This window comes from Hypomesus nipponensis, chromosome 8 (genome assembly GCF_054491055.1).
Source record: "Hypomesus nipponensis isolate SF chromosome 8, ASM5449105v1, whole genome shotgun sequence".
In the NCBI taxonomy this organism is placed as follows: Eukaryota; Metazoa; Chordata; class Actinopteri; order Osmeriformes; family Osmeridae; genus Hypomesus; species Hypomesus nipponensis.
The window spans coordinates 11,502,092-11,516,930 of NC_140368.1; the positions used below are offsets into that span (position 1 = coordinate 11,502,092).

A 14,839-nucleotide genomic window follows, 5' to 3' on the forward strand; every position below is an offset into this window, starting at 1 on the left:
CTCCACTGAGCACTTTCCATATTGACTTACACGATGCCATCCTTAAACAGCTTGGATGCTAGGGTTTAGGGTCCCTTCAGTGATTCTCAAACTTGTTTGGGCTCCAGTACCTTGTTTTCAAGCACACCCTCAACCCCTATTTGTATTGCGTACATACGTATATATACCCATATTTTCGTGATTTACTCTCATATTTTTGGGACTTTCCACCCTCTGTAGTAGGCTCACACACTGTCCAGCAGAGAGAGAGAGAGAGAGAGAGAGAGAGAGAGAGAGAGAGAGAGAGAGAGAGAGAGAGAGAGAGAGAGAGAGAGAGAGAGAGAGAGAGAGATCCTTCATCGACCGCCGTTCACTGGCTCACGCTCCTCAACCCGGCCTTGACAGGCGGAGGCAGCGTCTTGAGCCGTACACATGTAGACACGGCCTTACGTGGCCTTTCCCCTCGTCAAACAAGCAAATTAATAAATGATTGTTTACCTTCTCTCCCTTTCCTCCCTTCAGGCCTCTGACTCCATCAGCACCCTGAGAAAGGAGAACCGCATGTTACAAACAAAACACGAAAGCTGCTTGTTTTTTTCAACACCCCTATTTATTTGACAATAAAGGCATTTTTTTCAAAGAGAGTGCCTTTGTCATTCCCCCTTATTTATATATTCAGATATACATGAGGGGACTGAATGGTTTCAGCGCTTTTGGTTTATCTCTGAGAGAGAGTTTTTTTTTCTCTTCTGAGAGGGTTCAGGTTGTTTATCGGTGCCACTCTGTGGGCATCTGTGAAGCCCTCTGTGATACCAGCTAGAAAAAAGGGCTGTAGAAATCAAATACAAAAATGGAGAGATTTGAGTGCACAGTACCTTGACGCCACGGGGTCCTGGGTAGCCGACGGGTCCCTGAGGCCCTGCCTGACCCTGGAGGAGGAAGACAACATGTTTCTAACACTGACAGCCTGACCGCATTACTGGGAGGCATGGATCTTTTTTTTACATTTGATTCATTTGGCACAATATATTATCCTCCAATCGGCTGACTGATTCGTACACCCGTCCATGAATCCATCCATCCGTCAAGGATGCTGTTTACTCACCAGAGCTCCTTTCTCTCCAGGAGGGCCCTCTTTTCCAGGATGACCCTGCGAAAACAGACGGAAATCAAGCTCTCTCGTGTCACATGACTTATTCGGCTACATGGCTACCGAGTCAGAGAAAGTCCCGTCTGACTTTGTGCTACATGTGGGTCTGCAGCAGCTGGTGTCAGAGTGATGGAGCCCTTAACAGCGTTCGCTTCGGGCTCATTCGAACTGTTTTATATTTGTTTACTGAGGCTGACTTTTCACCAGCACACCAGGGGGGTATTCCAGAAAGCAGGTTATGCCACATAACCAGGTAAGTTAACCCACCAGCTGATTCACAATGTTGCAGCAACCTACTGGCAATGTTGCTACAACGCTGGATGTCAGCTGGGGAGTTAACTTACCCAGGTATGTCACATAATTTGCTTTCTGGAATACCCCCCTGGTGGTTCAAACTGACACGTGAGGCTGTGACAGTACACACAGGTAACACAGCAGACTTTAGGGCCCAGAGGCTGCCGAGACCTGGGGCGGTGGTCATAACACTGACAGCTGACAGAAAGATGACAAGGTACCAGACACTTACCTTCGGAGATAGAAACAAAATATATATTATTTTTTTTTACAACTAAAAATGAAGCTGAGTAAAATGACAGGGAGGTAATAATGAGAATAACCAACAATTGGAACCACTTTTGAAAATTGTCATACTCCGCACTAACTCTCACTGATAGCTGTGCTATTGACCAGCCTTGTTACAAGGGACTGATCCCAGCATTCTGACACATCATTATCTTCACTTGAGTTACACAAAACCTGTGGATGCATGGGGGGAATTACAACAAAAGGGAGGAAGGGAGATGGAGGGAGGGAGATGAAGGGAGACAGAGAGAGGGAGACAGGGGAGAGAGATGAAAGAGGGAGGGAGAGAGGGAGGGAGAGAGAGAGGGAAATGGAATACCACATACAGGAGGTCCGTCGGTTCCTGGAAGTCCAGCTAACCCTGACCTTCCCTGAGGTCCCTGTAAAAAGATGAACACTGGGTTAGAGAGGTCACAACCACAATGTGACCACCATCCAGTCATCCTCCAGACATCCCTACCACAACAGGCCTCAACCAGCAGGCCTCAACCAGCAGGCCTCAACCAGCAGGCCTCAACCAGCAGGCCTCAACCAGCAGGCCTCAACCAGCAGGCCTACTGGGAGAGAATCTGCCAATTCAGGAGGATTCTTCTCTTTCAGATGTAGCCTTAAAATGACCAACAAACCTTTTCTCCAGGTGGTCCGATGGGGCCTTGAGGACCTGGGAGACCCTGTGTGGCAAAAAAGGACAGTTTGAAGCTTGTGACCATGGCAACCAAACACGTGCACACACACACATGCACACAGCGATGCACATAGACACACACACACACGCGTGAGGCACCAGCACTCGAGAGCCTGCTCTTACAGGTGTGGCTGTATGTCAGGCATTCCTAACACATGAATGAGATGCTTTCAGCTGCCCCCACCCCCCTCCCCTCATCAGAAAACCCTGACAAATATTCCCAGGGTAAAGAGAGAGTGTGTGTGTGTGCGTGTGTGTGGTGGGTGGTTGCTCTCCGCAGGTCCAGCTTGGGGGAGGTCAAGGCCGGGGTAGAGGAGTGCCTCGTGGGACTGAACGCAAGGTGAGACATTTACTCCCACCGAACAACCCCACTCAGATCTGAGTTGGTTCGCGGTCCCTAGGCCTCATTCAGAGCCGTGTCCCTTCTTCCTGGGGCCTTCTTACCTGTGTTCCTGGGATACCCTGCTGACCAGAAGGACCAGGCTCTCCTTGGGGCCCCTGCAGAGAGAGAGGGGGGAGAAGAGAGAGAGAGAGAGAGAGAGAGAGAGAGAAGAGAGAGAGAGAGAGAGAGAGAGAGAGAGAGAGAGAGAGAGAGAGAGAGAGAGAAAGAGAGCGAGAGAGAGATAGAGACAGAGAGAGAGAGACAGAGAGAGAGAGAGAGAGAGAGAGAGAGAGAGAGAGAGAGAGAGAGAGAGAGAGAGAGAGAGAGAGAGAGCGAGAGAGAGAGAGATAGAGACAGAGAGAGAGAGAGAGACAGAGAGAGACGGTCAGTTGGACTAGTCCAGTCAGGGTGATCAGGTCATACTGGAGTCAGGAGTCTCTGCTCTGCTTCTTTGAGGGGTCATTCATTTAGCTAGATCCACAACATCCTCTCCGTGAGTCTGACTGAAAAAACGGATTCAATGTTTTTATTGAAGATTGTTACGTCTTAGTTAGGATCCCTCCTGAGCCATGTCATGATGGAATGATTTCATTTGGCAGAAACGTTGATCTAACGTGACGGAAAGGGGGGGTGATCACATGATTCAGCCTGTGTTCAACTACTGTACTTTACAATAATGCAGTATGGTAGGCTAAGGTGCTGGGAGGGTAGGGGGCTAGGGTGCTGCCGTAGGGGGCTAGGGTGCTGCCGTAGGGGGCTAGGGTGCTGCAGTAGGGGGCTAGGGTGCTGCAGTAGGGGGCTAGGGTGCTGCAGTAGGGGGCTAGGGTGCTGCAGTAGGGGGATAGAGAGCTCAGGGCTGTTTCTGAACAGGCCCTTAGAACAGCTGTACTCTTCACTATATAGACACACACAGGACCTCTGCCCTCGCAGCTGTTGCATCTAAACCAGCAAGCCCACCCTCACCCCACAGGCTGTCACCCTGCAGCAACACCCAGCTAAATACTCCGGCAGTATCTCCTGCAACACCTCTACGAAGGCTCTGGGTGAACCAGTGCTGACTTTGTGGCTAACGCTAGGGCTCAAACCGGTTTCCACCAGATGTGTTTGGAGTTTGAAAGACGGCTTGTACCATGTTTCCTTTGGAGCCGGGAGGGCCGTCCACACCGGCGACGCCCTGGGAGGAGGAAAACATTCAAGTTAACTTTCAATTTCCTGTCCGAATGGGCCGTGCGGCCGCTCCAGAGGAAGAGGAAATGAGGTCACGGATACGTACGGGCTGACCAGTGGGACCAGGAGGGCCGCGTGGGCCGAGGAGACCTCTAGGACCCTGGGGAGAGGAGGGAGACGGGGTGGAAGGAGTCAAAACATGGCAGAGGGTGTGTCCTGACACCCATACTACACTTCTGTTTAGGGTGCCAGAATTCTTTTTTTTTTTTTTTCTTCACTATGTAGTATTTCAAATGGAGTATGTTCTACTGCATCAGACTGCATTGTGCAGTATGCAAGCCAGCACGCGTTGCTGGCTATTCTTACACACTATCCTCTTGCACAGGTGAAGATATAGAGTGAACTACAAAACATAAAAAAAGAACAGAGGTCTCCTGGTTGCCCGAAGACAGACTCCAAGATAAAACATATTAATAAAAATGTCAACATGTTAACATTTCGAGGGTAAGAGGGGCAAAATGTTATGATGATGTGGCGTGTCTCAATTGTAAGCATACTGGTATGCAACTGTGTCGGGTCGACTTTGTGTCTCACTAGCTAACAATGGGCGACAAAAGGAAAGTCTGACCTCTGGTGGAAAATGTGAGCAACACAGTCAACAATGGTCATCAAAGCTTTTAAAGACACAGACCATGACGGGATACGATACAATACATACAATTGTCAGACGGTTACACGCGTAATCACATGTTTGAGGGACTTGTTGGACCCACACAACGGAGGATAAGACTCACACTCTCTCCAGCCAGTCCCCGAGGCCCGATCTCTCCATCCTCTCCCTGGACAGAGGGAAAGAAGGCGGTTAGTTGGTGTCTAGCAGGATGGACGCGACGAGTGAACGATAGAACAGGCGGGTCTACTCACCCTCTGTCCATCCTCCCCGGGGGCTCCCACTGGGCCTTGTGATCCTGTGTCTCCCTGGAGGGAGAGAGAGAGAGAGAGAGAGAGAGAGAGAGAGAGAGAGAGAGAGAGAGAGAGAGAGAGAGAGAGAGAGAGAGAGGGGGGGGGGGTATGGGAAGGGAACGTTGAGAGAGGGGAGGTGGAGAGAGAGGTGTAGAGAGAGGGAGAGAGAGGGAGAGAGAGAGGGGGAGAGACAGAGAGAGAGAGAGAGAGAGAGAGAGAGAGGGGGGGGGGTTTGGGAAAGGGAAGGTTGAGAGAGGGGAGGTGGAGAGAGAGGTAGAGCGAGAGAGAGGGGGAAAAGAGAATGGGGGAGCAGAGGGAGAGAGTGTGGGGAGAGAAGGACAGAAGGAGAGATGAGTGTTATTGTGCCAGTGTGAGCCTGGCTGGCCGCAGGCTCCACAGCCAGACCCTCTCATGAACTGGACAGCAGGCAGGCCCGCTGTGCTGCTGGGTGCAGCTGCAGCCTCATCCAACCAGGCCCAGGACCAACAGACTGGAAATAGCCCTGACTCATTACTGTCTGTCTGTCTGTCTGTCTGTCAACCTGTCTGTCTGTCAACCTGTCTGTCTGTTGGCCTATCAGTCCAAATTAGATGCTGTCATGAAATCCGAACACAAATCCTGTCTGATCGTTCCCAAAATCCCCACAGTCCCAGAACTAATAATGTTGGTATTCTGGTCCGTGCCAAGTTTGGTCTTATCCCAGGAGCCAACTGAGTTTTGTCTTTAATCCCCTAAACAACCTACTGGACTTAGTTTTCTGACACACAGTACACCATTGTTTGGGAAGATCCTTAAACACACAGGCCTTCATAATTCTCTTCCTAAATCCACTGTAATTTCACAGCGATTCACAAAAGACTTGTCTTGTTTACAGGCTGTGTAGGATTCGCGTCTTCTACGCAAGCCCCAGATGGACTGGGTGACATTTGACAGGAACTACAAATGTCAGTGTGCATGTCGGTGTGTGTCTAACCCTGAGGTGGCATGTCCGACCTTACCCTGTGTCCCTTGTCCCCAGGCAATCCAGGAAGGCCATCGAAACCTCGGTCCCCCTGCAGACAAACACAGCGGCAGTGTCACCAACATGACAAGCCGGTGACACGGCGGAGGAGGAAACGATGGCAGGCAGCCGTCACTGGGAGCGAGCTGGAGCCACGATAACGGGGATCGAGTCGACACACACGTTCGTCCCCGTTACGATTGAACAATGAGGAAGCTGCGTTACCTTGGAGCCGGACTCTCCGGGCATCCCTCTGCCTCCATCGGCGCCGGCCCGACCCTGGGAGACGGAGAGGGAGAGAGAGTTGGACAGACAGAGGGGGAGAGAGAGAGGAAGAGACAAAAAGTGAAGGAGAGAGATGGGGGGGAGAGAGGCAAAGAGGGAGAAAGAGGAAGAGAGAGAGATACAGAGGAGATGAGGAGAAAGGAAAAGAGTTAGACAGGAGTTAGAGAGAGAGAGAGAGAGAGAGAGAGAGAGAGAGAGAGAGAGAGAGAGAGAGAGAGAGAGAGAGAGAGAGAGAGAGAGAGAGAGACATACTGTAGATAAGTTCCGGGTTATACTTTCGTTTTTTACATTAGTTTGGCATCCAAAATGTTTCCTTAATTATTGGATGATGGCAGATTAATGTCCAGCTATTCAGGTCACAGAATTTGTTACAGAAGGAGCAACTGCAACCAATTACGTTATTTATCCCCGATTCTTGGAATTGTCAGGAAGATTAGCCACACTTGCAATAGATCCATGGATTGAAAACGCAGCAGGGATCTAAGCACATATCAAGCGGTTGTTTGTTGAATTGCTATAAGCTTTTCCACTCTAATACTGAAAAAGCCCAAAGTAGACACACAGACTAGCACACAAACAGAAACGCACACACAGACACTGAAACGCACTCACACACACTTGGTTTGGGGAGTTCATTGAGTTTACTCACCCTCTTTCCTGCCTTCCCTGGCTGTCCAAAGGGGCCTTGGGTCCCTCTGGGTCCCTAACATGGACACACCACTGTCACTTCACGGAATACAATTCAAGCCTGTTGTCTAAGTGAACGTCAAAAGAGAATGAGAAGTTGACGAAAGGGTTAGGGGGTGTTTGGGCTTCTCACCTGAGGTCCGGGGTCACCTGCTTCTCCCTTGAGCCCGGGTGAACCGGGACCACCCTGACAAAAAGAGTCGTGTTATTCCTTCTGGCTGGATGGATGGGCTCACAGAACAATGGGAGTTGTTTTTTTTGTTATTCCACACAAACACCAGATGGCAGTGTTTGACTAATTGTGACACGTCATTTGTGTCATGCAGGTGCCTTTGGAAGACAGTGTAGTGTAAGTCATAGGAATGTAATTATCTATAATTTTGATAACATGCTTTTAAATGTATAATTTCTAGGGAAGGGTTAGGGTTAGATTTTTTTGGGAATAACAATGATTAACAGTTCTGCTCCTAACTTCCACAACTACAACAACTGTTTTACTGCCATCAAGTGCCATTTTTCTGTAGAGAGGCATGACTGCATCAAGCTGAAAGCATACCAACTTCAGTCTAAAATTAAACATTTGCCTCGTTTATTATGGGCATCTTGGTGTATACTTAAGTCTGAAATTGCAAGAATAAATTGAGGTTCTTCGTTGAGATTTCAAACCTCCAGACAGTCTGCAGAGCTCTCAACTCAGAGTTAGTGATTTAAAAATTACAGAAAGACATTTCTAAAAAACACAAAACGGCTCGACGACTCAAAGGCCTGTTTTCAAACCTCCGTCAGCTTCAATGGAAAACATCTTTTTAGAGCACAATAAGAGGTATTGACAGAGCCCTATATCTCTTATCTTGTTCATCGTTTCGTTCCAACTCAGGCTCCATCAATGGTCATTTTTGACTACAATCCTTGTCCCTTATCCCATAAAGGCTTGACTTTAGCTGGGTAATTCTTGTTCTTTTGCTTAAAGTACTTTTCCCTGTGGATAAATGCCAGCTCACGTATCAACAAGCCTCGGGTTTAGAGGGAGGGGAGGGGGAACTGCTAAGAGTGAACGACTGTGAAATTTTCTTGGCAGTTGGATGTATATAGATAGAAGACACAGATAACCTGGCCATTCTGCCTCCAAAGACTACAGAGGCCAAAACAAACTATCTTTACAGCCAGACTCTCAGATCTAAAATGTTATGAAAAGGTGTTGTTGTCGCTGTTGTTGTTTTTTAATGATGCTATAACCTTAAAAGATATCTCTGAGGTTAAGTGGGAGTTCGTGTCGAGTCTTGTCCGACTTCCTGTTATCCAGGTGGAGCGAGGCATTTGACTTGTTCAGAGAGGCGAGGAGGAACTCACCACTGGGCCAGACCTTCCCGTGAGACCCATCGGACCTGGTGGACCCCTCATGGCAAGCTGCAAAGACAACCCCCGTCAGAAACCACAACATGGTACGCTCCAAATGCCAAGGACCTCCCTCTAAACACTGTCAAAACACTCCCTGTCAACCCCGCGGTCGGATTCATCTCCCTGTTCTGTGGTTTCATCCTGGGTCAACCCGAATTAGAACACGATAAGGGACCACTTCAGGCTCCTACACTCAAGGCTAACCTCCCCCCTGTTCTTCTGACACCTGTTGGGGTAGTTCCAGACCAGGTCGTGATCTCTCGTGGTATTTTTAACGGTCTCCTGCGCCGGACCAAGCAGCTCTGTCCAGACACGCAAGCTTGGCGCTCTCCTTTTAGCCCTCCGACGAGGCAGAGGAAGACTCCCGAGGGTGATTAACCCTCCGACCCCCCAGCCCTCCGCCCCCTCCTCGTGCCCGTTAAAGGAACCCCCTCCCCACCGTCCCTCCATGCCTACACCCCTCCCTCCTTTCACTATACCTCCATCTCCCCATCCCTCCACCCCTCCACTCCTCCATCCATCCAGCCCTTTATCTCTCCTCCACCCCTTATACCTCCACTCCTCCGATCCCTTCTCTACGCCCCACCACCCACCCCTCCCCTCCTTCCATGAGGACACTTCTGTGAGGGCACGACTGGAGCGGCCCCTGGGGCAGACTCACCCTGGCCTGGGAGAGGATGGCCTGGGCCTGGGCCTCCTGGGCTGATACCACCGGACCCTTCTCTCCGTCGCCTCCGAACCGAAACTGTTACACGCACACACATAGATGAGACAGAGGCACACAGAAATGAGACACACATCTTCAGCTGCGTCTGAAACTGTAGCTATCTGTAGCTACTCATCGGGGTGACTCTCTTCCAGCATCCTGTATAAGAACATATGGGAATATACTGAATATATACGAATATATACTTAATGTTAATCTACTGTTGATTGAGACACTGAGATGGACTTATAGACACAGGAAATGTTATCACAAAACCTGATGCCTACAGTGTGTTAGTATTTGTCAGACCAAAATCATGTGAACATGTTCGAGAATGTTTCAAGCAGGCATATATTCGGGGCACTCACTGGCAGCATCAGCATGGTACCAGGGGGTCCTGGCAAACCATCAGCCCCAGGGAGCCCTGCACGCCCAGCGGGACCCTGGGAAATGTAAGAAAAAAGGGAGAAGAGAGGAGAGAGCAGGTGATAAATCGTATAGAGAAACTATAAGGAATGACATATCCATGTTGGAACTTGACATGGGTTGGTGTGCATGTGTGTTTGTGTGAGTGTGTGTGTGTGTGTGTGTGTGAGAGAGAGAAAGAAATAGAGGGAGTCAAAGAACATTCCTCAGACACAAGACAGCAGTTATCCTAAAGAGAAAGGGATGCCCACTTCTCCTCTCTACCTCATCTGTCCCTTTAATTCTCCATCACTTTCTCAAATTCCTTCCTTCCTCCCTCCCTCCTTCCTTCTCTCTCTCCCCCCCCTCTCTCTCTCTTTCTCTCTCTCTCTCTGTCTCTCTCTCTCTCTCTCTCTCTCTCTCACATTTTCTCTCTCTCTCTCTCTCTCTCTCTCTCTCTCTCTCTCTCTCTCTCTCTCTCTCTCTCTCTCTCATTTTCTCTCTGTCTCTCTCTCTCTCTCTCCCTCTCCCTCTCTCCCTCCCTCCATGCCTCAGAACAATCAACTAACTAGAGACATGGTCACTCAACCTATCTTCTCTTCACCAGTGTGCCCAGACTTTACCACCCAGACATGGTGACCACAGCACGCTGCAGCCCTGAGCCCAGGTGCCCGTCCTCTCTCCACCCAGCCTCCACCTCAGTCTCACGCTTGAGCAGGACGTTGAAACGCATTATGTAAAGATGTTGTAAGGCCATGTGCAGCTGGGCCACAACAGAACGCTTTATGGCGCTCGTGACAGCGGGCGCGTAATCTTTTATGGTTCCAAAGGAAGGCCCGATGTCAGGCGCTCATGTCGCAGACACGGAAGGCGCGTTGCCTAAGGGACACGTACCACGCGGTGAGAACGGTAAAGCTCTGATCTTTGTCGTGGCATGCCGTCACGTTCGGTGCTCATGGAACGAGTATGTCATGCATGAACCTCCACCGTGCATGAGGAGCTGCCTAACATGTGTCGGTAGTGACCGTATCCTGTGCCTGGCAAGGACACACGCACACACACGGACACACACTTTCCACAAAGCAGCGTGCTGTAAGAGGTGTGTTGATTCAGCGCCTGCTGGCATCATTAGCATGCATTCCTCTGCCCTGCTTCCACAGACAAACCCAGTTTGTGAGCCATAGGACTGTCCTAAGTCCAAAACCAACATCCACTTCTCTGAGTGTGTGTGTGTCCGTGTGTCTGTGTGTTTGTGTGTGCATGTGATTTCATGAGCTAATGACCATTTGTAAGTATTCCAAGAAATACCCTGGATTTCACAAATATAATTCTGCCGGTGGCTTTAAACGTTTGTATACATGTGTTGATTCAAGCTCAATCAGTTTGATTACAACAAAAACGACTTGGAACAAAATAGTCACTTACTTACACACCAACCCTTGTTATGGATCCTATAAGGTTGTGTCTCTCTATCAATCAACCAATCAACCAACCAACCAACCAACCAACCAACCAATCGGTGAGACACTCCCCTGCTCTGCTCCGTATCCAGAAATGCTACAGTAACCGAGTGCTCAGGATCACCAAAACATTCGCTGGGATCGTTTACCTCCTCTACGGCTTGGAAAGAAGCTGCGCTCAATAAGGCGGGAACTGAGAGCCCCTTTATCAGTACTGAGAACAGACGGTAGATTTTACTGTAGATCTCTGGTGTGGCCAGCCCTCCGTCTGAAACATTACTGTCTGACAACTCATTAGAGTCCATTCACAGGTTCTGTTTTGTGTTGACAGAGCTAGCTTTGAGGCCTTCCTCTCCACCACACCGAGTTCCTTCACAACCTGTCTCTCTTTATATCTCTTTTCCTCTCTCTTTGTATCTCTTTCCCTCTCATCGTCTACCTTTTTATATTTCTTTCGCTACCGCTTTCACTCTCTTCATTTCTCTCTTAAGCTCTCCCTCTTTCTTCCTCCCTCTCGCTTCACAACTCTCTCTTTTCTCTCTCTATCTCTCTCTCTCTCTCTCTATTTACATCTCTCACTGCCTCTCTTTTTCTCTCTCTCCACCACATAGTTGATTGCATGCAAACACACACACACACAGCCCAGTCAGCTGAGAGGGTCTAGAGGAGCTACTCACCCTGTCGCCTGGATCTCCAGCGGTGCCCGGGGGTCCCATCAGACCAGAGGGACCAGGAAGACCCTGCAGAAACACACCTGCGTCAACATCCGAAACACCACCATGGGCATACAGAAACACACACCCGGGGCAACTCTCTCAACATCAGACACAACATAGACAAAGACTATTTATACAGTAACTATTTCTAGAATCTGAAGCAGGGGAGTAGGGTTTGTTTACATATGTGGGTGGAACGGCTTGTCTAACAACTCAGGATGCAGACGACAGACGACAGTGGGTGGGACACGGTGTCTTGCACATATCATTAAACCTGTGCCCTGAACTGAAGAGACACGCGTTGGAGGTGTAGTGAAGGGGAGATCATAGGAGATGAGGTCTACGAGTATAAGGTTCTAGGACATTGGGTTTTACTCACAGCTGGACCTGCAGGTCCTGGTGGTCCTTCAATCAGCATACCCTGACAAGGACGGAGAACAAAGGCATTACCACCTGGATAAAAAAAAACTCCAGTCCTACATCCTTTGCAACATTTCACAAAAGCCCAGCCTGACCGCCTCCTATCTCTTTCTAAGATGACGACGGTCATTCGTGGCGTTTTGATTCCATGCAGGCAGATATTTCCTGCTTCTACGTTTGGGGTTTCAGGGCGGCTTACGGGTTCGATGACGGCGGGCTCCCCCTTCTCGCCCTTCTCGCCGAACGCTGCGCCAACGCCGGCAATCTGCGGACACAAGTTCAAAACCCTCGTCAGCTTCCTGGCCCAGAGACTGGAGGTCCTGAGGTGAATGAGAGGCCATGACGAGCGAGGAGGAGTGACAGAAACAGCCTGGCTGTGAAAACCCCGCGACAACACTGCATGCACGCTACGGTGTTTTTCATGTGTTAGAAACATGACATGGACGCGATCGCTGTCGCTCCGTTTAAGATTGTTTTAATCTTAACACAAATGCACCAGTACTAATCATCGATCATACGCTAACGGTGTTGTGCTAGGAAAGACTACGGCAAGCTTTTCGGAGGATATTTGCAGACAGGGGGACGACCGGATGGAGGGATGAGGGGATAGAGGGATGAAGTGATGGAGGGAGAGAGAGGAAGGGTCTGGACGTGTTAGTCAGAGGCAGGACTGGGACGTGAAACAGACTTGACATGAAGCAGTGGAGGTCATTGCATTTCCGTAGAGCTGTGTGCGTTAGCTGACAGGATGAAACACAAACATGCCGCCACACAAGTGTGGACTCCCTCCTCTGAAAGACACGAGAGGACTCGACATGCAGCAGCCTGAGAGGAATCAGGCTGAGCTGAAACCAAGGCCCCCCCTTTTTGATCAAGACTGTGAGCTTCAAACCAGCAGGCAGTGGTCTGGTGCGGTACACAGGCACAGGGACGGGGAACACTCGGAGGGTGTGTGGTGTGGAACTCATGATGTGAGGCTGTGGGTACTAAACAGCAGCAACACCGACACACTCATCCAACACGATGGAGGTTTCCTTTTGTCGAGGTGGCGGGCGGGAGCTGCTGAGCCGAGGGATTGTCCCTGGGCAGTGAGAGGATGTCGGCCCGGTTGTGTTGACCACTTACAAGCGACTCCTACTGCTGATTGTCAGTACTTCCCAGGACGGGAAAGAGGGATGGAGGGAGAGATGGAATGGTGTGGGGCTGAGGGAGAGAACACAGGGGAGGAAGGGATGGAAAGGCAGACAGACGGACGGACTGACTGACTGCCGTGGATGTTTCAAAGCTAGGAAACGGAGGTACAACGAACTGGAGATCTCAGCCGCTTCCAGACCTTACAGGAAGAGAGCAGAAAAGGAGACTACTCTCGCCATAATGACAAGTTTGCCCAGACGGTTTCCGACCAGCCGGCGAGCCACCGTATCATTTCCTGTCTGTGGGGGATGTAAAAATGGACCCAGCGAACATAGAAGACGCTAAAATGGGAAGAGATGTAAAGGTGGGGGGGGGGGGGGGGGGGGTTCACTGTCGAGCTGATCTCTACGGGGCACTGTAGTTCGGGAAGAACGTTTGAGACTGCGCTTCTGCTTCTTGGAATGCGCCCAGCAGAGCCCTTCTCTCTGGAGTCACATGACTCTGATGAACCCGTGAAGGCTGAGTTAGCGTTTGAGCTGCCGAGAGTGAATGAGGTTGAAGGATGAACAATATCTCGCTCAAAGCGATGGAGGTGAGGGCCCCTATGCTTGAGCGTGTGTGTGCCTATGCGTGTGAGACTGTTTGTGCGTGTGACTGTGTGTGAGTGCATGTGTGTGTGTATGTGTGTGTGTGTGTGCTGTGGAGACAGCTGGCTCTGTGGTATGGGCTAATGTGTGTGCCCCAGGGCTGTGGGAGAGATCTGCCTGACAGGCTGCTGCGTGTGTGTGTGTGTGTGTGTGTGTGTGTGTGTGTGTGTGTGGCTGTGTGACAAGCTGCCAGCAGGATCTGCAGAGATGAGCAGGTGTGGCTGTGCTGGTACAGACAGGAGTGGGGTGGGGGCAGGGTGGGGGTGGAGGTCGGGTGTGGGAGAGGGTGGAGGTAGGTTGCGGGGTGGCGGCCGGGTGTGGTAGGGTAGGGTGGATGCAGGGTGTGGGTTAGATGTGGGTGGAGGTAGGGTGTGGCGTGGGCGTGAGGGGGAAACGTGTGCGTGCGTGTATATTATGTAAGTGTGTGTGTGAATGTCAGCCTCCCATCAATCAGACCAGCCTCTCCTGTCTCCTCACCACCCGGTGACGGAGTGCGAGACAGACGAGACCGCATTCTCACCCCAGTGGGATGTTTCACAAGCAGGCCACACACACCACATGACAATGACGAGATCCCCATGCCAAGCCACAAACCAGACCCCAGCGCATCGCAAACGAGAGAGGCGGATTCCTAATGAGAGCTGGACTGCCGAGCACACACACACACAGTGGTGGATGTACACCCCCTTAGACGCCCTCCTGTGGAGCCCTGGGCGTGGCAGGGGCCGTGGCAGGGGGGGGCGGGGCCATACTTACAGCGGTTTGGGAGACGTCCGTTTCCGCGGGAACCCCCTGCCCCACCTCGTTGTCGTAGGCGACCGTGGGGTCGGGTAGCGCCGTGCCATACTCATCATACATCCCATAATCATACTGCTTCCTGTCAAAAGCGCCCCCGTCATACTCCTTTAGATCATACTCCTTAAAGGCGTACGCGTCCGTTCCGGGGTTGACGCTGTACACCGTCTCCGGGACAGCGGTGGGCTCCTGACCAATGGGGGTGGCTTCGGTGACATAGTCACCGACAGCTTCCTCCTCCACAGCCTTTAGCGTTGTTACCCAAGCAGGGGAGCAAG

General features: G+C 50.7%; 1 protein-coding gene across 2 annotated transcripts in view; it reads right to left on the reverse strand.

Annotated features, from left to right (window-relative positions):
- col11a1a (collagen, type XI, alpha 1a) overlaps positions 1-14,839 on the reverse strand; it is a 70,603-nt gene that overhangs the window by 32,248 nt on the left and 23,516 nt on the right. Inside the window, exons 8-28 of one of the 2 annotated variants that reach the window (XM_084702831.1) lie at positions 14,523-14,807; positions 12,185-12,250; positions 11,945-11,986; positions 11,527-11,589; positions 9,353-9,427; positions 8,940-9,023; positions 8,231-8,287; positions 7,014-7,067; positions 6,843-6,896; positions 6,134-6,187; positions 5,907-5,960; positions 4,870-4,923; positions 4,740-4,784; positions 4,052-4,105; positions 3,908-3,952; positions 2,841-2,894; positions 2,338-2,382; positions 2,038-2,091; positions 1,085-1,129; positions 855-908; positions 478-522 (exon numbers count right to left, since the gene is read on the reverse strand). In XM_084702831.1, the coding sequence (XP_084558957.1) occupies positions 478-522; positions 855-908; positions 1,085-1,129; positions 2,038-2,091; positions 2,338-2,382; positions 2,841-2,894; positions 3,908-3,952; positions 4,052-4,105; positions 4,740-4,784; positions 4,870-4,923; positions 5,907-5,960; positions 6,134-6,187; positions 6,843-6,896; positions 7,014-7,067; positions 8,231-8,287; positions 8,940-9,023; positions 9,353-9,427; positions 11,527-11,589; positions 11,945-11,986; positions 12,185-12,250; positions 14,523-14,807 (1,383 nt within the window). The remainder of the gene's footprint in view (positions 1-477; positions 523-854; positions 909-1,084; positions 1,130-2,037; positions 2,092-2,337; positions 2,383-2,840; positions 2,895-3,907; positions 3,953-4,051; positions 4,106-4,739; positions 4,785-4,869; positions 4,924-5,906; positions 5,961-6,133; positions 6,188-6,842; positions 6,897-7,013; positions 7,068-8,230; positions 8,288-8,939; positions 9,024-9,352; positions 9,428-11,526; positions 11,590-11,944; positions 11,987-12,184; positions 12,251-14,522; positions 14,808-14,839) is intronic. The other variant, XM_084702832.1, reaches the window with a different exon arrangement.